This window comes from Triticum dicoccoides, chromosome 5B (assembly GCF_002162155.2).
Source record: "Triticum dicoccoides isolate Atlit2015 ecotype Zavitan chromosome 5B, WEW_v2.0, whole genome shotgun sequence".
Classification (NCBI taxonomy): domain Eukaryota; kingdom Viridiplantae; phylum Streptophyta; class Magnoliopsida; order Poales; family Poaceae; genus Triticum; species Triticum dicoccoides.
Window position 1 is genome coordinate 380,619,347 of NC_041389.1, and position 25,474 is coordinate 380,644,820.

The following is a 25,474-nucleotide window of genomic DNA, read 5'->3' on the forward strand; positions in this document are numbered from 1 at the left end:
GTATTCTGTCCTCTACAGCATTCACTTATAGCTATGTCTTCATTGTTGAATCTTTTGAACTAAGTGAATGTGATCGGACCCTAATCTCTCTATGCTTACTATCTCAAACTCTATCTGTCCAAATCATATGCATTCTATTGAAACTGTCGAATGTCTTCTCTGCATCCTTGTCAGTAGAAGACACAGAGACAAACATTAAGTCTGTTAAATGATTCATCCTTATTGATTGAAATACGGAGAAGCCGGAATGACCATCCGACAAACTTGGCGGGCGTGGGAACGTGGGACAACTCTGAGTATGTTACATGCTTGCCACGTGTCCCTCAGATGTGAACAGGCAGGGGCACCTGCGTAATTGCGTTGTGCTGCACACCTTCTTACAAATACGTGCCCCCTGCGGTCAAGAAAACCTTCTTCCACCTCGTCAAAACCCTAGCGCCACCGCTAGCTCTCGACGACGCCGGTGACGAAGCGCTTAGCTGCCGCGACTTCTCCGACACCGTCCTCACGCCGGCCGCGGGCATCATCCTCTCCGCCGCCGCCGTAGGTGTCCTCCGTCGCCAAGTTAGGGCACGGTGGATTGAACTTCTTGGTCTCCTTTCATCCCATCTAGCAGTTCATCGTGTGGTAAATATAACTCTATTTTTACCAGCTTTTTGATCCTCAATGATTCATCCAATTTACCAAAATTGGTTTCTGTCTATACAAAGTTAGATCTATTCTGTCTGCATCTCATACTGCCTAGTATATTCACTTAAGCTTCATATCTAGTTAGATTCCTCACTTGTACTTATTCACGGATTCGTACAAATCTGGAACCGACTCTCAACATATAAGTGAATGTCTTCGCAACATGAGGTCAATGTCTTCAAACTGATTTATCTTCGAAATCTTATGAGAATGCATATGACCTCTTCCCCTTCCCTCGCATCTCTAATGCTGTCATAGGTACATGTCCGTGGGAGAATCCCTAGGTTTTCATAGTCTGCATTCGTTTGCAGAATTCTTACAGCAACACATTGAATCTCCCGAAGCCAGTTCCTGTCTGACCAGCAAGCAAAAGCCTTTGAAGCCTTTGAACATATTGAAACCATTCAGTTTGAAGTTCATGGCTACGGAGAAATCTGTAAGGAAGGGTGGTAGACAGAGTCGAGGGGGAACATCAAAGGATCTGCCTGATGATCTTGCAGAACTTTACAAGACAAATCCTGAAGAGGATTATAATCAGCGCAAGACACGAATCCAATGGATTCGACGCTATTGGGCTGAACAATGGTTCAAGTACAAGTTCGTGACCCAGAAGTACGCTGAGAAGAATGCTATCAAGAGTCCTTGGGGTGATATTCTCTATCGAGGCCTTCCCCCCAAGAACAAAGCTGAAGCCATTGCACAAGAATTCTATCCTTGTATGGTTCGTGGACCACAGCCTGAGAATGTCGATCCATCATCATTGCTCTGGTGTCGTGACGATAATCTCTTCAAGCGCAACTTCCAGTATGCAAAGGCATCGGCAAAGGAGAACAAGAAGTCATGGGGATTAGACTTTAATCCTGGTCCCTCTGCTCCCCGTGATGATGGCACATGTGAAGCGGAAGAAAATAGAATCGGCCCCTTTACAAACCTTGATGGCCTCATCTCTTACATCTTGATACAAGGTGCCAAAGTGGATCATTCTGATAATGATGCTGATACTGATGAAGCCCCAGCTCCTCCTCCAAGGCCGCAGAAGCCAAAGAAAATTAAGGCTTCAACATCAGCTGCACCTCCAAAAGCTTCTCGTGTGAAGCCACTGGCCACTGCACCTCCTGAAGACAGTATGCAGTCTGAAGATCTTTCACGCATCTCCAAGAAGACAGAGAAGAAAAAGAAAATCATCAAGAGTATTGATCAGACATTGACTCCTGCTGCTATTCTGCGTGAAGAGCACATTGATCTGTCCAGCGATGACGATCTTGCAGATGATGCTCTTGAGCAACTGATCAAGAGCAAGGAAGAAGCTGAGATCTTCAACAACTTGCCTCTCTTTGACGTGGCAATCATCCATAACTTCATTGATGAGTGGTTTGACACACCAAATCTCAGCTTTGATGACTTGCAACTTCCAATTGGCCTCAGCGTCGCCTTCAATGGTGCCATTGCTTCTGAGCTAGCTATTGCTCAGCACATCGTCGAACTAAAGCACAATATTGACTATGAAAAGGCTCAGTTCAAGAAGCATGTGGCCACGCTCAACGTGCAAGATGTCAAGAACTTCAAGATCATGCTTCACGAGCTCAAATAGGCGTTTCACAAGAAGCGTGAAGAAGCTAGAGGCTCTCATGAGCACATGAAAAATCTGGCTGACAAGTGTGTGCTTGCCTACAATGAGGCTGAGAAGCGCAAGGCTCTTGGTTGTCCTGGCATCGACCCCAGGATGGCTGCAAAGAAGAAGAAATCGACTGTCCAATCTGCACCTTCAAGGCAAGATGAACCTCGCATTGTCTTCCCAAGCAGCATGACTGGCTCGAAGCCAAAAGTCACGTCAACCGCTTCAGAACAGAAGAAGACGAGGGCTGCGGAGGCTGGAGCCAGAAAAAGGAAAACCTCTGAAGCCTCTGATGCTGCTCACTCCAAGAAGAAGCGCAAGACCAAGAAAAATCGGGCTGCTCCCACAGAGCCCCTTGTTGTTGAACCCATCTCAGTGGTTCGTCCTGCATCTGCAACCCAAGAACTACGAATGACTGTTCATGAGTCTGCTTCCACAGAGGCTCCTAAAGCTGAAGAGATTCCAGCAGTTGATCCCATCACTGCTGAAGACATTGGTCACCATGACAATGTTGAAGATGATGAAGTTCTTCCTCAAATTGAATACAATGTGGTATCATCGCCTGTTCTTACGAACAGCGAAATCATCAGCATTGGTCGTCCTCTGACGCCAACTGCTCAGGATGCTTCATGGGCTGATCGCCCGCAACAACAAGACTCCCACAGTACTCCCCAACAACAACGAGTCACACCATCCGTGCAAGTTGAATAGGATGAGGACCTGCCTACTCCATCTCCAAAGGCGTCGCCTGTATTACAAAGGCTTCGCAAAGGACCAAGGCCTCAAGTCCCTCTTACGAGCGTTCCAGAAGGAGAAGTGCACCATCAACCTGTTGCACGTCAAGTGTTTTCAGAAGCCACTCCAACTGTGAATGTCTCCGTGTCTGAAGCCCCAGCTGCTGAAGACAATCCGGCTGCATCAGCCGATGACGAACACCAAGAAGAACGTGTCCCTACTCCCCCCATTCCTGAAGAAGATGTTCATGAAGTGAACGTGTCTGTGCCTGACCCTCCAGCTCATCAAGTGGAGGTTGAAAACCTTGAGGCTTCCACCACCAACACCAATGAAGCCAATGACATAGTCATGGCTGAAGCTAATGTGGAGCCTGTCCCAAGCACCGTACCAGAAGTCAATGCTGAAAATGCTCCTAAAGCTTCTATTGTGCAGCCTGAAGCCACTGTTGCTGCCACTGCTCCTGTTCCGCCACCAAGGCCCTATACAATTGAGCAAGCATACAACCTTGGCGAGCTAATCACAGTAAGATGGCCCGTTCTGGTCCCTCCGCCTAATGTCTCTGGTCCTCAGTTTGACTATCACATTGAGCATAGGCCTCAGGTCCAGAAGCCAAAGCCAAGACTGCCAAGGTTTCCAGGTACTGCCACATCTGTCGGGTCCTTCAATGCAAATGGCTTCAAAAGCCACAACACATTCTTTGACAGCTCAAAGAACCCCTACACAAGGCCAAGAATATCATCAGATCGTTTCTGGAGTCATCAGCAACGAAGCTATTACTCTTGTGTTTTGTATGATCAAGGGCGCATTTTCCCTCATATGCGCCTCGACACTGAAGCCATTGCTGGACTGCCATGCTTAGAAGAAGCACTTGACTGCTTTTGTGATGCTGGTCTGCTCAGCTTTGTGACAGACAAAGAACATTGGAATGAAGAACTATTGCTTCAATTCTATGCTACCCTCCACATTCGCGGCTATAACAAAGATACAAAGACATGGGTTCTTGAGTGGATGACAGGAAATGTTCATCATGAAGCCAAAGCTCTTGACATCATTGAGCTTACAGGCCTATCCACTCCCGGAGAGCTGTATGAACCTGGTTGTCAAAACCACCGCAATGCACTGGAGAGCATCTTCCACAAGCCAGAACCAAACATGAGTCAGATGTTGAGCATGATGAAGCCATTGCCACATGACGCTGAATATCCAAAGGAGTTCTTTGTTGATGACCTTGAGTATCTGCCGCGCACCATATATCACATCATACGGCGGACTCTGTGGCCAATCAAAGGACATTCATTAGCTGCAAAACTTGAAGGAGCCATGAAGACATTGGTCTTCTACATCCTCAATGGCATCAGCTTCAATGCGCAAGATTTCTTCATCAGGCAACTGGCTGCATCTGGATCTGACCTTTTTGGCCTGAAATTCTATGCTCCATGGGTCATGCGCCTCATCAAGCAACATTCTGCTGTCAACTATCAACCCTCTGCTCGCAATCATGTGATCTTTCTACCAGAGGTTGATATGTCAGTTGAAGCCATATACCCTGAACCTGCCAAGAAGCCACTTTGTCTTCAAAATGCTGAACATCAAAGCTTCACTCAGTCTATTGAAGGATTCCAAGATGTCACGCGTGTCTATCTGATGGCTGGAAACACTCGTCTACCTCATCGTGCGCCAACTGAAGCTACTGAGAGCACAATTGCTCAAAGGCCTCGGAAGCGCTCTCGGGTCCTAAATGACCAAGAACTTCTTGTGGCCCTGCATCAGAAACAAGATAAGCATCATTTTTGGCTCAAGCGTCAGATGCAAAGCCTCTTGGTGGATGTCAATCGCATTCGAAACCTTGCCACCAAGAATGCATTTGTCACTCACGAAACTTGTCGGCGATCATGGAAGAGTTTGACCCTGCTCAGTGCTGAAGCAGATCTTCAAGATGATGGCTTCACTGAAAGATTCAAGTTTGACTCCACTCCTCCACAGAATGCTGTCCTATGAAGAACTCCATCTCTTGAAGAATCTGACCATTCTTCCTCTGCGGCCACTGTGCATGCCAATATGATCGATGATGAAGACGATGCAACTTCACCGCCCCTACTTCTGCACGCATCGACACTGCACCAAGTTCGTCTGCACCGCCAAACAACAACGACAACCCTACTGCTTCACCTACTCCTCATGAGGACGAGTAGATGCTCTATGTCTCCAAACCTTTTTGGTCATTACTGACAAAAGGGGGAGAAGCATATGAGTTGATAGTCTTCAAGCGGGTTCATAAGGGCGGTTGCTTTATATTTTTGCCTAGTGCTTACAACTCCTGCTTTTGATACACTTCGTTCTTTGAGTTGTAACACTTAAACTTGATGGTCGTCTGCTACTTATTTGCGTTTCCACATGCGATGTTAACTTCCGCACTTAGATCATTCTGCAGACGTCCATTTTTCATTATGCATGTCATTCTCTTAGTTATATCATTTCGTGCATGATGAATTATCTTCATAAGTTGAAGGGGATCTCCACAAGTACAACCTGCCATGTGTATTTGCATTCCAAAAGCAAATTATTTATATGCACATCTTCAGGGGGAGCCCTTGCCACTTATGAAGACAATATGCTATCCTTTACAATTTCACATACCTCTTTCCCATTGAAAACTACAACCAGTTTGTCATCAATCACCAAAAAGGGGGAGATTGTAAGTGCATCTAGTGCCACCCCTAGTTGGTTTTGGAGTATTGACGAAAAAGTTGGTTGAGGGGCTAATGCGTTTGTGGGAATTGCAGGATAACGCAGGTAGTGTCCCTCATTGATTCGGTTTACCTACCGGAGATGACCCCTAAAAATGTATGAAGACATTGAAGACAATGGTGGTGTGTGAAGATATTCACACTGAAGACTATGACATGAGAAGACATTGAGTGAAGACTATGGAGCGCGAAGACTGAGTTGTTTTGTTGTTTTCTTTTCTTCTTTGTTGAGTCATAGGAACCACCGTACTGTTAAGTGGGGTCCAAGTGAACAAAGTCAGAGTGACTGAAGTGATGCTCAACCCAAATCCTATGTCTTTGAGCGAAGACAATGAGAGCAAATCTTATCCAGAGCTGGATGAGTCAGCTTTGCTTGTAGCCCAAGTAAAGTTGTCGTGTGTGTTTGAAATCTGACCGTTGGAACACGTGTCAGTTCCTTAGTAACCCAGGGTCATTTCGGACATATCAGGTCGGGTTGCCTTGTGGCTATAAATAGCCCACCCCCTACACCATAAATTGGTGGCTGCTCAGAGTTAGTTTACGGCTTTTGTCGTTTTGAGAGCAACCCACCTCGAAGCCTTTGAGAGAGAAATCCTTGCGAGGACAAAGCCCAAACACCCAGAGCCAAAGAATGTTAGGCATCACTGAAGTCTTTTTGTCTGTGTGACTTGAAGACTTATTACACTTGAGGACTGTGTATCCTCCAGCCGGTTAGGCGTCGCGTTCTGAGCATCCAAGAGTCATTGTGGATTGCCGGTGAACGAAGTATGTGAAGGTTCGGAAGTCTACCTTGAAGACTTACGAGTGATTGGGCGAGGACTGTGTGTCCTTAGCTCAAGGGGAATAAGGTGAAGACGGGGTCTTCTGAGTTAAATCTCAGCCTCCCTAACCAGACGTATAGTTGTCACAACAACTGGAACTGGTCCAACAAATCCTGTGTCTTCAACAAGTGACTGGTTCTATCTCTTCCCTCCTTTACTTTGAGTTTGTCTTAGTGAAGTCATTGCTTATTTGTCTTATCTGTTTGACTTCATTGCTTGACTACTATCGTTGATTGGCTTCATACTATCTTCCATCCTGATCCTTACTACCTAGCTGTTATTAGTCTTTGTACGTTCAAATTATTGCATACTTGACTATGGCTTGCTTGTTGTAGTTTATCTTCCACTTCTTATCAATTAGGTCATTTCTATTGTTTGTCTTCGAAACTTCCACGTTTTGAAGACTTTGATAAAAATCGCCTATTCACCCCCCCTCTAGTCGATAACTAGCACTTTCACACACGGGTATGACACCAGTGTCAGCAAGTATGATGCGCTGTTGTCAGGTGAGCAGAAGCACCGAATAATCATCGGGAGGGCGATTCCCAAGGACCCCAAGTTGTTGCTCCTGGACAAGGCCACTAGTGCACTGGACGTCGAATCAGAGTGCATTGTGTAGGAGGCGTTGGACAAATCTTTGTTGTGGCTCACCGGCTGGCGATCATCACTGGCGCCGATAAGATCATAGTCGTCAAAAATGAAATCATTGTCGAGGAAGACCGATACGAGCACCTGATGTGCCAAACGTGTGGGGAGTATGGGGCAGTTTGGTTGGTGTCCACATTCTCTCATGCCTGGCCTGGGGCCTTCTTGAAAACTGTCTGGACAATATTTGGTTGATGTCCAGAGAAGCAACGACTGGCCTGGCCTGGTTAGCATGATGCCTTGTTTAGCCTGGTGCATGCCCCACGCACTTGGATTAGCCTGGCCCAGGCGTTAGAAATTGGTTGCCTGAGTATCCCAATCACAGCTGCCTGGCCCTAATCCTGCTGCAGTTTGTCGCTTCTCCTTTGGCCCTGCTATCGAATTAACACACTTTGTTTAATAAGCTCTCTCTAGGCCAGGTCTCGAACCAAACGATCCATGCCTGGCCAGGCACAAAATTCCAACTTTCAGGTTGCATCCAGGCGTGACTTTTTGCCAGGCATGAAAGCCAGGATGCGAAACAAACTGCCCCTATGTGTCACTTGTCGTCTTGTAGTCTGGTAATTAGCTGAGTTGATCTTGCTTAGTATCATAGCTAGTGGTAGAGCTTCAACGCGATTTGATGGAGAGGGGAAGGGGTTAAGGAGTCTTAAGCAAAGTCAAGAGGGCTAATCTAGTATATTATGTTAAATTTGGCTCAAATAGTGTTAAATATTATGTGTTTACACAAAGAAAAACATTTGGGAAGGGAGCATGGCCCCCCTTTGGCCCTCGGTAAGCTTTGTCACTGAGCATAGCTACTATCGTTCATATATAGGCCAAGTTGTCCCAAGTACCTTCGCACGTTTAGTTCCCCTTATCTACATTATAGTTCTTCTTTTGTCACCTCATTCATGCACATCGAGCATGGCTCTACCCGTAACGCCGCCTTAGTATTAATTTTTGCTATTGTTTAGCAAACTTGTTACAGCATATTCCATATCCTCGTACGGTTTGGATTTACTAGCACAAATAAATTTGCACATGAAAGATCAATGTAGCCTATGCAAGAGTGTGATGATGGCAACTCTTATATTGTTGCTATTGGATCTATCAATTAAGTTTACTCTTGCAAAAGTTCTATAGTCATATATTATGTGTATCACTACAATATCCAAGCTCCCTTGAATTTAAGGGCTGTGAGCACTCCGGGGCTGGGAGGGTCAAGTGATCATGTCACTTATTTTTTATAAAAGAATCACTTAATTTTTTTAGGAGAACCACGGTCTCTTACTAGGTGAGTAGGGTTTTTTTAATACAGTACAATCGACACAAGCATACACTCACCCTATGAATTCATGCACGGATACCCTACCCATATGAGCACCTCCGAAAGACTAAGTCGACACATTATTTTGAGATTGACAAAGCCACCATAGACATCTTTGTAGTCGATGGGAACGTCTACTCCCACTGAACGCACATCGCCAAAAGCCTGGGATAAACCCAGGGAATTGCGAGCACCAATGTCATTGTCAAGTCTGGGACTTGAACTCTCGAGAACATGGGATACCAATGTCCTCCTAACCATCCAACAGTAGGTATTGTTTTACTGTTTGGGTCAACCATCCAACTACGTATGCCCAACACTTGACGGGTTACGTGTCACTTAATCCTGAACTAAAACCACAACATTTATTTTGAATCAGAGGGGCAACTTTTTTGCGAGAAAAAAAGGATTACATGTCGCTCATGCACATCTGGTAAGAGGGAAATTAATGACGCGGCCAACTATATCCACGCATATCACAGTGATGTATCATTGCACAACGCACGGTTACCGCCAGCTTGGCCCATCACTGCCTCCTCCGCGTCACATGGCTGCATGGGCGTCGTAAGTCCATCACCACACCTCATGGACTGCCTATGTCTCCACATTTCTCCCTTCCCTCATTTTGGCACGCCCGAGCCATCACCACCTCCTCTGCACGACACGGTTACACAGGCACCCGGCCCATCACCTGCTCCTCCGTGTCATATGGTTGCACGGTGCCGCCAGTTCATCACTGCCTCCTCCGCACCACACGGTTGCACAGGCACCCGTCCATCACCTGCTCTTCCCTATCATATGGTTGCACGGGCGCCATCAATCCATCACCGCCTCCTCCGTACCACACACTTGCATGGGCGTCCGTCCCACACCGCCTCCTCCGCACCATAAGGCTGCACAGGCTTTGCATGTCCACCACCACGCCGCACACCCCGCCTATCGCCTCATCTTTCTCCTCCTGTTTTGTGCGGTAATTAACGTCCAACGACGACGACGCTCGGGGCCTAGAGGAGCATCTCCTATCGTTAGTCAGTGCAAATCATTGCTTTTATTTCAAATATGTGCTTTCTATTTTGATTCTAACTACGCATCTAAATGATCAATATTGAAAACCAGAAGCCATATACTTTGGTGCAGTGTTGCAACTTCCAAGTATTTCTCACCCCCACTACCTTTTTACTGTTATTGCAGACCATTATTATTGTTGTTTTGTATTATTTGTATCTAACCAAGGTAAGTTATGAAATATCGGTTGGTCAAATCTTAGAGCTGTATGATTGTTGTATGTATACTACAATCAGAAGCCTCAGTTACGCATATCATAATTTTGAATTAGTTTTGCAAATGAATATTATCATGTCCATCCAGTACTATGGTTTAACCATGCAGGTCCGGAACATGTGTGACGCCAACCACTACTTTGGGACATGCGTGACGCCAACCACTACTTTGGATATGTTTTTGGCAATGCTGCTAACACATCAGTAACAAAGAAATAAATAAACAGTAGAAAAGTAGAACGACGCGGCAAGGCACGTGTATGCTTCTACTTCATTTGATGTGAGATCAAAATGTTAAAAGTTTTCCTTACGTATTTTGGTTTTTTGTCACAAATGAACTGATGAACTAGCAGTCCAACCAGTAAAATTCTGAACCGACAGCCTCACCGGTTAGGTTTCCAGTTAAGTTTTTCTTACTATGGCCTTAATTGCAGTCTGCAAATTTAGTTTATCCAGAATACAATATTGTACCTCACTTAAGCTATAAAAACCACCATTTAAGTGGAGGCTACCAACCATAAATGTTTACAAACATTGCAGCTAGAATACAAATGATGTTACAATCAGAATCGCGGTAATTTTACATAAACCTGTCATGTTCCATACATCGAAGATAAGAGAAACTTTCATTAGGTGTACAAGCTTATGAGGTATCGCTACGAACTAAACGGGCTTCCCGTTCAACTTTGGGAAGGGATCTTGTTTGCTAAGGACAAGAACTTTGCTTTTGTGGGCAAAGTATCCTTTTATGAGATTCTTGTATATTAGGCACGCCATGATGCATTCCACCTGATAGCAGCAAGGGAGGAAATCAGGTTACATTATTATCATAGCAAATCAAGATATTGTCAGAAAAAACAATATTTTGGTCTCTCCAAGTACCTCATCCACATCCATGGTGATTCCAAGCCATTGGAGAGTCTTTACCAAGACCTCTAGCTTGATTTGATGCGCCTTCGATGGTTCCTTCTCCCTCTGTATGATATGGCTGCAGAAGAAAGCAAACGAAAAAGGATTGGTTCATTCTGTAAAAGTGTGACAAGGACACCTTCAAGATCACACTCACATTTTCTTCACTAATTTTCGGTAGACCTGGAGTTCAAGTTTCTCCAACACAAGGTAGACACCACATTTTAGTAACCTTGCAACACAAATAAGCAATCAGTGTCTCCATACAAAAAAGAAGGAAGCAATCGATGTCCCAATACAAAAAGAAGGAAGCAATCGATGTCCCCATAGAAAAAAGGAAGCAATCAATGATAGTGGAGGGTCCAAACTTTTTCACCACACAAATATGTGAACTTACTGGTCTTCATGTCTATCAAGGGCTTGCTTAAGGAGCCTCAGATCCCCTCTCCTAAGTGAGGTCACAATATCTGCATACTGAAAGGTTAAATTACCAACTTGTACAAATCAAAATGGTTACGGGAAATCTGCAAGTAGTGAAGTCAGAGCACAGTGAAGGAATTTTAACCTCCGCATTAAAAGAACATCTTTATGAAACAGAATAAATAATTCAAGGCAACAGCATATTTCACAAAAGTGAGAAAAGATACAATATGAATCCATCACTACTTACCCAAGATACAGCCTACAACTACAACGAGAAATTTAAATTAGCCATGGTATGGAAAACAAGAGTATATATTTAAGACAAGCAATCAGCTTATAGTAATGTCACACGGCAATAAAAGCAAAATTGGGCTCTTAGTACTTTGGCTTGTTTTCTCAGAGGTTGATCATCATTTAAAACCTCAGTTCACGATTACGAAAGCAATTCATATAACGGACTAAGCCTTATCGTTGATGAATGATCAGTAGGCCAAGTATACTTATCATAACCTGTCACCAATCATTGTTCTCAGGGGACAAGGACCTGAGGAATGCCAATTAGATTATTTTTAGCGTAAATGTTGATAAGGTTCTGATAAAGTTAATCATGGTTCTCAAAAGGTTCACAAATCTTATATGTACTGTAGATTTCCCAACCTTTTGTCTTATCTAATCTCATATAGACCCTAGGGTAAGAGATCATACTAAAAAGTTGACACGCCCAGATTAACTTGTTAATCATCTCGAAGAATTGGTAAGTTAAACATAGGACGCTCATATACTCATGAGACTTCATGTTAATGAAATGTACTTGTACCAGTAGAGTATCCAAATGCACTCAAATTGCTGCTACAGTATTCCCCTTTGTTGTCTATAATTTTCCAGTCACACCCAAATGTTAGTAGATCTTGCTTCTTGAGAACTGAAGGTCAACGCATTGACGTGGCATCAGCATCAGAGCCTATGGCCTAGTGTTCTAACCTAATTGTTCACATATGGAGTGCTAAGTGTAATCATAACAAAAGAAACAAATTATGTTCATGAGAATATTCGTGAACAACCAAGATAAATGTTTTTGCAATTGGAAATGGTGGTACTAAATAAACTACATATATTGCATTTCACAATCTGCTTCATATTAGTAAACACTAAACAGGAGTACAAGGATATATACCTCAAGCAGATTGTATTTCTCCAGGAGGGTCCTCCTTGGCAAAACACCAATTGACAGCTTTACAGGGATTAGAAACTTCAAAATTTTCCTAGAAAAAAACAGACCATTAGTAGTTCCAACAAATGTGTACCCCACAAACCACAAGCTACAAAACGCCCAGTAATACAAATACCTCAAATTTGATTCGCTTTGAGGATTACAATGCATCAAAGCATAAGTTAGTTTCTGATCAGCCTGATTCAAACAAGAACAAAAAATATATATTAGCAGCCTCACCGATTCATAGGTCAAAATAACTTGCCATAGCAGAATATACAAAAAATGTTCACACACAAGAAGAGAGTGAGACAGAACTTACAACAAGAAAATTCTCATTAAACACCTCCAAGCGACCTGTATAATACATATAAGTGACCTGTGCCGTCATGAATAATCAAGATTATTATTGGATCGACATGCATGTTAATATAATGCCTTGTATTGATAGAGAAGAGAGACCACAACTTTTACTATCTTACCTTATCTTTCACTGGAAAATCTTCAAAATCAAAATTCCTAGCTGTTTCGATACTCCTTATGACACTACGGCAAAGGTTAACAGTACCAAGCTGCATAATTTGAGCATCAAGTGTTAGCCTGTTGTATAAATCATGTAAATTGGGATTCCAGTGCATACTATACTTTAGCTACATTTAGCATGCTAACTAGACACTGTTTGTGCTTTATTCACAATAGTACTGAAGTTACAGATTAGACGAAAACATTGCAGTGAATAACCTACCCTGAAATAAATTTTAAACAGCTGGCAGGTAACATACAGTGCCCCAACGCGCTTAGGTCCTTTAACCTGTAAGGTTGAAGATTCACCAATAACCAAGAGACAGAATCTTTAGAATATATCCATTTTAAGAAAGGAAAGCATGCATCAAGGAAGTATAATTGCTGCATGTTCTTTTAGAAGAGTCACATCACCCGTCCAGCAATTCTAGCATATACATGAAAAGTAGCTATCAGAAGAGAATTCATTGTATGAATAAATATGATAGATGATAAGTGGCTGAGGCAGAACAGTAGCATTGTGTAACTTCAGAGTAATTTCTATGCAAAAACACCACCCTCTAGGTTGATGTAAATGCATCAGCTTCTCCTCTTCTGGCAACATAGGCCGTTTCCCCCTTAAGCATGTGCAGTACAGAATGCTTCAACATGTCACGCTTGAAGCCTTAGGCAGAACCACAACATTAAACACCAAGTAAGCTACAACTACTCCAATGCAAGTTCCTCTACGTAGGTGCTTAGATGATTGTGTTATCTACCGACAAGAGCCAATTATATTCCTAAGCACATGGTAAGCACTGGTGCCTAAACAAGCATAGGTGCTAGTACAAAATAAGAACCTTGTCTGCCCTTTGTGACAAGGAGAAAATGTTCACTTTTTGCTAAGCACCTCTCTGAGGCACCTGCATTGCACAAGCTCATCACAAGCAATTTCTTTCAATTCGAATCAGACTCTTTTTTGCTCAATTCGAATCAGACACTTGCTAATTCTTATTACCATTCAAGAATGCACACCAGACAAAGCTTTCAGAATTCCATACCGCAAGTGCCCCGAAAACTTTCATCAGGAAGGACCCAGCAGCCTGCAGCTTGTCTGGGTTCTTCCCGCTCATCACAAGCTCTCTATCTGCCTACACCAAGACAATAGGCAAGCAGACATTAGCCCCAAAACCTCAGGTTTACAAACCCAAACCAACCGACCACCCAGCTCACCTTCTCAGCTAGCAGCCTGATCTCAAGCGCCACCATGTGCATCGCCTCCATCGCCCAAGGAGTCTCCCAGTTCCTGAACTCCTGCAGGAACGCGCTGCAACCAAAAGCACATCAAATCCACAAAAAAATTGAATAAATATATCCAAATTGTTCGGTAGGAGTGCAGAGAGGAAGGCAGCACGCACCTAGCAGCCTTCTCGAAGGAGGAGTAGGCGTCCCCGAAGCGGCGGAGGGAGTGGGAGTGAATGGCGCGGAGTAGCGACGGGAGGAAGTCGGAGAGGTGGGGGAAGCGGTCGGCGGCGAGGCGGCCGAAATCCGGAAAAGCGGCGAGCGCGTCGGAGAGCGGGGTGGAGGCGGGCGCCGAGGAGATGGCGAGCAGAGAGGCGAGGTCGGCGCCGTCGGACTGAGAGATAGCGTCATCCAAGCGGGAGAGGTAGTCGGCGATGCGGCGGTGCGCCTCGCCCATGCTCAGGTACGCCGCCATCTCCGGTGCGGCGGCGGCGGGAGCCGCGCGGGTGTTGGGGTTTGGGCTTGGAGGTCACCGACGGTGGAAGAAACCAGTATGAGTTCGATCTGATGGGGGTAGTTCTGGTTTATGCAAGGTGGTGACGATCGCCAATCCACGCCGTCCAGTGAGAGAAATCGATGGTTGAGATTAACTGATAAAATCAGAGTATGGTTTGGCTTGGTTTGCTCATTGCTGCCGTCTGCGCCCCTATCTGGCAAGGTAAAACAACTTGATCACAGGTCCGTCCCGTGTGTGAGGGTAGGTCTCTTTCTCTAGCGCTTCTCGTGGCGATTTAGGGTTCGCCTCCTCGTCCCCCTCTTCGGCGGCGGCAGATCCATCTCGTCCCAGCCGCCGTCAGCAGCGCCGGCGGCCAGCGCCCCCACCTCCCTCTCTCGTCCGCATAGATCCCCTCCCACCTCCACCAGAGGCCTTCCGTGTGAGTCTGGGGCACGCGGTCGTACACCCACCAAATCCCTAGCATTTTTCCTTTGTTCTCCTGTGACGCACGGGAGCTTGGAGAATGGGGGGTAGCGTGGAGAGAGTCGAAGGAATGTTGAAGAAGATGAACCTTTCTGAGGCAGAGAAGAGGGGAGTCAAGGTGGGCTGGAAAAGGGCGGCGGCGCAGGAGGGTAGTATGCCAAAGGCGATGGGGAAGCTGATCTCGGACAGGACGGGGTATGAAGAAAGGATGGCGATTGCGCTAGGGCGAGTGTGGTGCCCGATGAAGAGACTGAAGGTCAAGAAGATGGGGGAGAATCGATTTCTGTTTATGTTCCACCAGGAGGCGGGAAACGAAAGGCGCTCGAGAACGGGCCATGGACCTTCGGCAAGGAGCTTCTGGTGATGGAGGATTTCGACCCCAGGAAGACACTAGATGATTATGTGTTTGAATCAGTTCCAATATGGGTGTGTATTTTTAATGTCCCTTTGGGAATGATGTGTACGGAGATGGGGGAGGATCTAGCAGATGAGATAGGGGAATTGGTAGAAGTGGATTCGGGTGAGGATGGCTCGGCGTTGGGGCAGTGCCTGAGAGTGAAGGTGCGAATCAAAATTGCTGAGCCACTTATGAGAGGTATCTTTATGGATATTGATCCAGTGGAGGAAGGGCAATGGAGGAGGAGGGAGGGGAGGAGGAGGAAGTGAGGGGAAAGGAAGATGAAACGGGTGGGAGGAAGAAGAAGAAAAAGGTGAAAGAATATGGTGCTGGTTTGAGTACGAGTTTTTGCCAGACTTTTGCTACACATGTGGTAGGCTGGGGCATTTAGACAAGGACTGCAAAATAAAACTCAAGAGGGGCAAGCTGCTGAATTCGGGAGATGGATGAAATATGTCCCAGAGAAGCCCCAATCATATGACATGGCCAGGGGTGGATCGAGGGAGTTAAGTGGAGGCAGCTCGGGAAGGAAGAATGGCTGGTCGAATAGTGAGGGGAAGAGCAGGAGTGATGCACCATCATGGAGGAAACCACCAACTTGCACAGCCGATGGGGGGAAGAAGAAGCATGCTGAGGGGGAGGAGGTCAAGAGTCCACTAAAGATAGGTCCATCTGATACGAGGGCTAATGACACTGAAGTGGGAGAGAAGAATAAAAAACAACTTGACTTTGGGAAGGGGGACGCCAACAATCCAAGCCTGGCTGGGATGGAAAACATTACGGGTTTGGCAGTAAGGGGTGGTGGTGGTGTGATAGTTGGTGTTGGGAATGGGTCGAATGAAAACCACAATGTGCCAGGGAACAAAGAGGAAGTTGGGGTAGGATATGTTGTAAACAGCCCAATTGCGAACTCGAAAGGGAGGAATGGGAAATTCAAGAGAAAACCCAGGGAGAGTGTGGAAGGCAAAACGTGTGGAGTAATAACAGAAAAAAGAGGAGGGGGAGGAGATGGAAGTGGATAGCCAGGGGTCACCAAAGAAAATCAAGGGGAACAAAGCAAGCACCCAAGAGATGGAGGTAGTACAGACTGTATTAAACGCGGGACTGCCAGGTCAGTCCTGCGAGCAAAAATGAGAATAATCACATGGAATTGCCGGGGTTTGGGGAATGTCCCGGCAATTCGAGGACTCCTGGATATACTGGAGAAGGAGGACCCCGACGTACTCTTTTTGTCGGAGACGAAATTGGTACGTAGTAGGCTGGAGTGGCTGCGGTGGAAATTGGGCCTTACGAATATGATGGTGAAGGATTGTGAAGGTCGGAGTGGAGGTTTGGCTTTATTCTGGAAGAATGAGGTGAACTTGAGAGTGGTGGGCTTCATGTCTAGATATCACATCGATTCGGAGATCACGGAGGAGGATGGGTTTGTGTGGCGATTCACACGGATGTATGGGGAGCCGAAACATGATGAAAAGGATAAAACTTGGCGTCTTATGAGTAATCTGAAGGCACAAAACAACAAACCGTGGCTTTTCTTAGGAGACTTCAATGAGATTTTACACCCTTGGGAGAAGGATGGAGGTGCACCCAGATCATAAAATTGCATGGACAAGTTTAAAGCTGCGCTTGAGGCGTGTGAACTTGGAGACTTGGGCTTCATTGGTGATGCTTTTACATGGCGGAATCACAGCCATACTGCAGTTAATTACATAAAGGAGCGGATTGACAGAGCAGTGGCTACACAATCATGGTGCAACCGGTTTTCAACTTTTAAGGTAACTAACGGAGATCCTCGACACTCGGACCACAGACCAATCATCATTGACACACAAGGAGGAGATAAGAGACAGCAGGGCACGACTCGGAGCTCTACGCCGAGGTTTGAGGCGAAGTGGCTGGAGGAAGAGGACTGTAGGGCGATGGTAGAAAATGCTTGGAAGAAGGGAGTACAGTTGGAAGGAAAGGGGGTGGCAGCGGCTGTTAAAGGAGTCATGGGTGAGTTCGTGGACTGGAGTAGAAATATTTTGGGAGACTTGGAGAAAAGAATTAGCAAAGCAAAAAAGGAGTTGGAGAAGTGTCGAAGGAGCAACATTAGTGCAGATCAGGTCCGGAGGGAGGAACTGCTAAGATTTAAATTGGGAAGACTCGAGGATCAGAGGGAGTTATATTGGAGGCAGCGGGCACATGTCCATTGCATGAAGGGAGGCGACCGAAATACAAAGTTCTTCCATGCAACAACCTCGGATAGAAAGAAGAAAAACCACATTAGGAAATTGAGGAGAGAAGATGGGACTGTAGTGGAGGAGAAGGAGGCCATGATGGAAGTCGTGACTAACTATTTCCTTAATCTGTTTACGTCCCACACTGCTTCAAGAATGGAGGAGACGATGAGTCAGGTTGATTCACGTGTTACCCCGCAAATGAATGAGGTTTTGAATGAGCCCTTCTCTGAGAAGGAAGTGTTTGAAGCCCTCCAAAGTATTGGTGATCTGAAGGCCCCTGGACCCGATGGTATGCCATCTGTGTTCTACAAAAAATACTGGGACATTGTAGGAGAAAAGCTGGTTGCAGAAGTGCTTGAGGTGCTGAATAGGGGACCCATGCCTGAGGGGTGGAATGAGACTTGTGTTGTGCTGATTCCAAAGGTGCAAAGTCCAGAATATATGAAAGACTTGAGACCAGTCAGCCTCTGCAATGTTGTTTATAAGTTGGTCTCTAAGGTACTTGTAAATCGGTTGAAACAAATCCTTCCAGACATTATCTCACCTAACCAAAGTGCCTTTGTTCTGGGCCGGTTGATCACAGATAATATTTTGTTGGCTTATGAATGTACACACTATATGCAGAGAAAGAGAAGAGGAAAGGAAGGGTTTGCTGCAGTGAAGTTGAACATGAGTAAAGCCTATGATAGGGTCGAATGGGATTTTCGGGAAAAGATGATGTATAAACTTGGCTTCGAGGAGAGTTGGGTCAAATGGATCATGCTTTGTGTGTCCATGGTGTCATACAGATTCAAAGTGAATGGGGAGTGTACAGATGTGGTGCTGCCCCAATGCGGCCTCCGTCAAGGTGACCCCCTCTCATCGTACCTCTTTCTCATTTGCGCGGAAGGGTTCTCCTCCTTACTGAACAGAGCAGAAGTGAATGGAACCCTGACTGGTATATGTATTTGCAATGCAGCCCCGAGTTTCAACCACCTATTGTTTGCAGACGACTCGTTGGTACTTATTAAAGCTACAAGCGAAAGTGTCAGGTATCTGCAAAGTATACTACATCTGTATGAGGTGTGCTCGGGACAAATTGTTAATTACGATAAGTCATTTGTCATGTTCAGCAAAAACACAAGGAGGGAGAGGAAGCATAGTGTCCTGGCCGAGCTACATATCAATACGGAGGCTAGATCCCAAAGGTATTTGGGGTTGCCTATTTATGTGAGACAAGATAGAGCAAACACCTTCCAGTACCTCAAGGAACGAATCTGGAAAAGAATCCAGGGGTGGATTGAGAGATTGCTGTCCAAGATGGGAAAGGATGTCCTAATTAAGGCTTGGGCTCAAGCAATTCCTACATTTGCCATGTCATGTTTTGACCTCACTAAATCCTTATGTGAGCAGATGGGGAGCATGATATGCAGATTTTGATGGGCAAAGCAGGAGAAGCAAAACACTATGCATTGGTTGAGTTGGGAGACTCTGACAAAGCCGAAGAAGGATGGAGGCCTAGGATTCCGAGATCTATATGGGTTTCAACATCGCTATGCTAGCAAGACAGGCGTGGCGGCTCCTCCAGAACCCAACTTCCCTTTGTGCACAAGTTCTTAAAGCACGTTATTTCCCCGCTATGTCGATTCTTGAGGCTGCACCAGCCCCTGGTATCTCATACAGTTGGAGGAGTATCCTGAAGGGTGTGCATCTCTTAAAGGAGGGCCTAATATGTAGAATTGGTGATGGGACAGAGGTCGATATCTGGAAGTATCCATGGCTGAATAGGGAGGGCAAGCGATCTCCCATCACGCCAAGAAGACGGTGCCTTCTTACTAGGGTATGTGAGCTAATTAATCCAGAAACAGCGAACTGGGATAGGCAGCTGGTCAGGAATATCTTTGCTGATGTAGATGCCAAGGTCATCCTTGCGACACCGATCCGAGAAGAGTTTGAAGATTTCTATGCATGGTTCCCTGATAGTAAAGGCCAATTCTCGGTAAAATCTGCATATAAACTGTACGTCAAAGCGAGAGATGCTAGCTCAGCCTCGTCGTCCATCTCAAGCTAGCAACTCTGTTTACCATGGAAGAAAATTTGGGAGATCCCCTGCCAACCAAAAATCCAACAGTTTTTGTGGAGATTAGCACACAACAGTCTACCTTTGAAACTAGCTCTGAAAAGGAGAGGGATTGAATGTGAAACACTCTATGTTTGCTGTAGGAGGTTAGATGAAGATGGGGCTCACTTGTTCCTGAGATGCAAACAGGTTAAAAAGTTGTGGCGATGTCTCGAGCTGGACGAGATTCGTGAAAATTTGTGTGCTTGCACTGATGCAAAGGAAGTAATACAGGTTGTGCTGGATCTACCTGAAGCTCAACGGGTGCTGGTTACATGTATGTTGTGGAGGTGATGGGACTACCGCAATAAAATTAACGCTGGGGAGACTTCAGACACAGTGGAGAGGACTGTTGCATCCGCCAGGTTCTGGGCTGTTGAATCACTGCAGTTTTGCATAAATCCCAAATCCCAGTCACTCCCCAAGGAACACCATTTCTGGCAGAAACCGCTTGGCAACTTGATGAAAATCAATGTGGACGGGGCGTTCAATGTCTCTACTGGGTGTGGTGGATGGGGATTTGTGGCCAGGGACAACAGTGGTGACATAAGGGGATCGGGCGCGGGAAAGCTCCAGCATGTGGCCAGTGCCTTCTAGGCCGAGGCTACTGCTGCTTGGGAAGAAATTCACGCAGCTTCCTCCTGGGGAATGACGGCTATCCAAGTGGAGTCTGACTGCCAATCTTTGGTGAAAGCTATGCAGAGTACGGAGTACGACTTGGCCCCTGAAGGTGTTCTTCTCAAAGATATCCGGTCCTTTGCTCGGTTGAATTTTAATTCTGTCGAATTCATGTATGCCCCCAGGGGCTGTAATAAACTAGCACATGCACTAGCTGCTGTAGGCTCTAAGCGAAATGACGCTAAGCAGTTGTGGACCGAGGGTTTCCCTGACGATGTATTGGTGTATCTGGCCAGCTCTCCGACTGTGCTTGTGTGATTTATGGAATCGCTGTGTTCCATCTCAAAAAAAAGGTAAAACAACTTGGAGGATGAGTTTATTTTTATTTTACTAACAAACATGGCCATGTATTGTGAGTAATCTCTACTATTAAAGGGGAGTTTGTACATTCGTTTCCTCGTCTCCAGGTTAGCCTCTCTCACATGATCTCTTTCCCACCTTTTTTGTTTTTTTTCCCACGGTTTATTTTGTTTTGTTCCTTACACAAAGTGTTTTTTTTGTTCTACCCCATTTCACGAGTGAGAGACACATCTAGGAACTAGGGTTCGCCCGCTGCCACCCCCTCGCCTTCGACCGCCTCCCATGTTCCTCACCTTGCAAACCACATGCCCCATCTCCCCTCCACGAGTCTCCATCGAGCCCTCCTCCCTCACTATCTCCCCTCGCTGGCTCGTTCGCATGCTGAGTAGAGCTCTGGTCTATCGGAAGAAGAGCGCAACAACATGAGCTATGTTCTCTCACCTTGCACGACTGGCCTATTCTTCTTCCGCAAAGATAAGAGAGCCGCTAGTCCAAGGGAGCTGCAACATCGAGACATGGCACGACGGTGGTCCCTAACCCCTCCCCTAGATTCAACCTTGGTGGCACTACAAAAAAAAGACACATCCGTGACATTTTGGGCCGACCGAAAAAAATTTCTGTCATACATATGACACTTCTATGACGATAATTGTGACAAAACCCGGTATCATCATAGATGTGGTGTGCTCCTACTTCTGTGACAAAAAATCATGACAGAAAATGAGCTTTTCGTCCTGGGCGGGCCGGAGATGCAGCTACATGACATTCTTTGGGCCGTCCATGACGGAAAAAACCGTGGTAGAAGCGAGGGGAGGAAAATTTCGGGGAGTTGCCGGTTACGGTGGGAGGTTGGGGGCAGATCAATGCACATTTCTCTCGTACGTACACGCGTGTGTGCGAGGCATTGGCTCTAACTGAAGCCGAGCGAGGCGTTGGGCTCTAACTGAACCCGAGCGATTGCACTGCAGGCTACGCGTTACTGAACCCGAGCAATCGATCGATGGCTGTTAACTGAACCCGATGGAGCGATTCCTTCGCTACTGCTGCTAACTAAAGCCGATCGATGATGCCTCTGGGATGAACAGTGCATGTTGCGGGGGGGTTTGGATGAACAGTGAGTGGTGACGTTGCCTCTGGATGAACAGGAGCCCGTGGTGTGGAGGGCTGGATGAATAGTAGAAGGTGGAGGGGTGGCCGTGGAGGGGTGGTTGAACAGGACCCTTGGTGTGAAGGGCTGGATGAACAGTAGACGATGGAGGGGTGCCTGTGGAGGGGTGGTTGAACAGTAGCCGGTGGAGTAGCTAGCGCGCGGTGGAGGCTGGATGAACAGGAGCCCGTGGAGGTTGGAGGAGGTCGACGGTAGAGATGAACAGTATCCCGTGGAGTCCCGTTTGTGGTACGCCACACTCCTCCCCCCGTTTCGACCGTAGCGCTCCAACACAAGTTCGTTTCATCCGTTTTGCGGTACGACACACCCCTCCCGATCAACAGGACCCCCATTTCGACCGTAGGAGGTCCTTTCGTCCGTTTTGCGGTACTCCACACCCCTCCCGATCAATAGGACCCCCGTTTTGACCGTAGGAGGTCCGTTTCCTCCGTTTTGCGGTATGCCAGGCCCCTCCCGATCAACAGGACCCCATTTCGAACGTGGCCGGTCGAACACAAGGCCGTTTCCTCCGTTGTGCAGTACGCCAGGCCTCGTTTCCATCGCATGTTCCGTCCAAGCCCTCCCGATGAACACGACCACGCATTCCGTTCTGACCCAGCCGGTTGGCTCCCCGTGAACACAACGACGATGCTGTTTCTCCGTTCTGACCCAGCCATGTACGTATGCGCGAGTAGGCGTTCGAGACCCTGCCCGTATGTACGTATGTGGTCGTATTTTATTTCTTGCACCCTCGCTGCTGTACGTACGTGTACATGCTACATGCTCGCCTCTACTATGACACGTGCGCGCCTCTACATCTACGACACGTGCGCGCCTCTACATCGACCAGTATGTACGTACACGTTCGCAACCAGAATGACAATGCTACATACGCTTCGACCAGGTGGGTCCCGACTGTCAGGCACTTACTTGCGTGCGAAGATGTAGCTGGCGGGTCCCATCAGTCAGGGGGGCGAATTGTTTTTTTTTGTCCGGACGCACTTCCTTGCGTGCGAAGGTGTAGCTGGTGGGTCCCGGCAATCAGGGGGGAAACATTTTTTTCGCGAAATATGGTGGCCCGTCCGGTGGGTCCCCGCTGTCAGGTGGAGGAATAATTATTTTGCGTGTAATAAGGAGGCACTTCCTTGCTGCGGCCGTGGACCCAACTGTCAGCCTCTCCATGTACAGTCCACGTCCGATGAAAGCCGTTCCTTGACCATGTTGACCATGCCGCGCCGAGAGCACCAGGGCGGTGGACGACGGCGAGGCCTAGGAAGGGGACGACGCGGAGCCGGGGAAGACGCGACAGTGGATGCCCACGCGTAGAGGAGTACGAGGGTTCACTGGTTCGCTGCGGTGTGAGGCTGCCGTCACCGCAGAATAACAGGGGGTGTGGGTGAGTAGAGGGATGGCCTGGCCAGCGATGGGAGTAGTAGGGGGCGGTGAGGCCTCCGCCGCATCGCAGCCGGCCATGGGAGGCAGGAGCACGAGGCACGACCAGCACTGGTTTGGGCGGCTGGAGCAAGAAGACCAGAGGTTGAAGAAGCACTAAGGCCGTTGGATGGACATCGTACGGTCACTGGAGCTAGAATCGTGCATATTGACTAAGTTGACAAAGCCCTCCGTCCCCGTCAACTTAGTAGGCCCACAAGTGAGCCTGCCACTATACTGGGTCCCAGCTAACAGGGGGAGTATTCATTTTTTTGTGCGTAATAAGGAGGCACTTCCTTGCGTGCGAAGATATAGCTGGTGGGTCCGAGCTGTCAGCGGCGGTAACATTTTTTCGCGAAATACTGAGGCCCTTTCAGTGGGTCCCCGATGTCAGGTGGAGGAATCATTTTTTGCGCGTAATAAGGAGGCATTTCCTTGCGTACGGCCGTGGATCCAGTCGTCGGCCTCTCCACGTACAGTCCACTTCAGATGCATGTCGCTCGTTGACCACGTTGACCAGGCCGCGCCGAGAGCACCATGGCGGTGGACGACGGCGAGGCCTAGGAAGGGAACGACACGGAGGTAGGGAAGACTCCATAGTTGTTTCCCACGCGGAGGGGAGTACTACTGAATGAGGGTTTACTGGTTCGTCTGCCATCGCCGAAGAATAACAACAGGTGTGGGTGAGTAGAGGGATGGCTAGGCCAGCGATGGGAGTACGGTGGGGCGGTGAGGCCTGCGCGGCAGCACAGCCGACCGCGGGGAGGAGGGAGCAGGCAGTCCCGCCGGCGCTTGTTTGAGCGGCTGGAGTAGGAAGAGCAGAGATTGAAGAAGCACGACCGCCATTGGATGGCCATCCAACATTCGCTGCTTGTGCGTCAACCTTTTTTTAGGAAAGCCTCAAATCTGTGGATAACAGCATACAACCCATCTGCCATTATTTCTAATAATTTATAGCCCATTTGCTAATTCTTAAGGTTTTGTTTGGAGCCCATATTCTTTTTGTTAGCATTACAACCCATATTGTGGCCTCGGTTAAAAAATTATACGAAATTTTGCATATTTCGGTGCGGTCCGAACTATTTTTATCCCGAAATTTCGACTCACATTCAAACTAATTTTAAAAATAAATGTATATCAATATAAAATCCAACAAATTCTCCACGCATAAAAAATAATGTAATTTAAAATCTCAAAATGAAAAAAAAGATATTTGAAACTAATTATCGGTTTGATGTGTTTTAAAAATGTACAACCCATTTCTCATTACTGATAGGCCATTTTCTCGACCAGCTGAATGAAGCTCTCCTCGTCTTGAAAGATTTGCAGCCCAACAGGCCTGACAAAGCGACTTACTTGGCAAATCACAAAAAAACTGGGCTGTGGCCTTGGACCCAGCTGTGAGCCTCTCCACGTACAGTACTCTTTCGATGGAAGTCGGTCGTTGACCACATTGACCACGCCGCGCCGAGAGCACCAAGGCGGTGGACGACAGCGAGGCCTAGGAAGGGGACGACGAGGAGCCGGGGAAGACGCGGCAGTGGATGCCCACGCGGAGAGGAGTACGAGGGTTCACTGGTTTGGCTGCCGCGTGTGGCTGCTATCGCCGCAGAATAACAGGGGGTGTGGGTGAGTAGAGGGATACCCTGGGCCAGCGGTGGGAGTAGTAGGGGGCGGTGAGGCCTCCCGGCATCACAGCCGGCCACGAGAGGCAGGAGCACGCGGCACGACTGGCGCTGCTTTGGGCGGTTGGAGCAAGAAGACCAGAGGTTGAAGAAGCACTATGGCCGTTGGATGGACATCGTACGGTCACTGGAGCTAGAATCGTTCATATTGACTAAGTTGACAAAGCCCTCCGTCCTCGTCAACTTAGTAGGCCCACAAGTCAGCCACCCACTATGGTGGGTCCCAGCTAGCAGGGGGTATTCATTTTTTGGTGCGTAATAAGGAGGCACTTCCTTGCGTGCGAAGATATACCTGGTGGGTCTGACCTGTCAGCGGGGGGGGGGGACGTTTTTTTCGCGAAATACAGAAGCCCTTCCCACGTACAGTGCACGTACAGTGCGTAATAAGAAGGAACTTTCCTTGCGTGCAA

At 47.1% G+C, this 25,474-nt stretch overlaps 1 protein-coding gene across 1 annotated transcript; it reads right to left on the bottom strand.

The window, feature by feature from the left end:
* Positions 1–10,318: 10,318 nt before the first annotated feature.
* LOC119309290 (enhanced ethylene response protein 5-like) lies at positions 10,319–14,684 on the bottom strand. The gene is made up of 12 exons (XM_037585311.1): positions 14,304–14,684; positions 14,119–14,212; positions 13,947–14,036; positions 13,130–13,195; positions 12,867–12,956; positions 12,707–12,763; positions 12,521–12,582; positions 12,349–12,436; positions 11,149–11,225; positions 10,909–10,983; positions 10,725–10,830; positions 10,319–10,631 (listed from the first exon to the last, which is right to left on the bottom strand). Exons 1-12 carry the CDS (start codon positions 14,600–14,602, stop codon positions 10,506–10,508), a joined length of 1,230 nt encoding a protein of 409 aa, XP_037441208.1. The 5' UTR covers positions 14,603–14,684; the 3' UTR covers positions 10,319–10,505.
* Between the last annotated feature and the right edge of the window lie 10,790 nt (positions 14,685–25,474).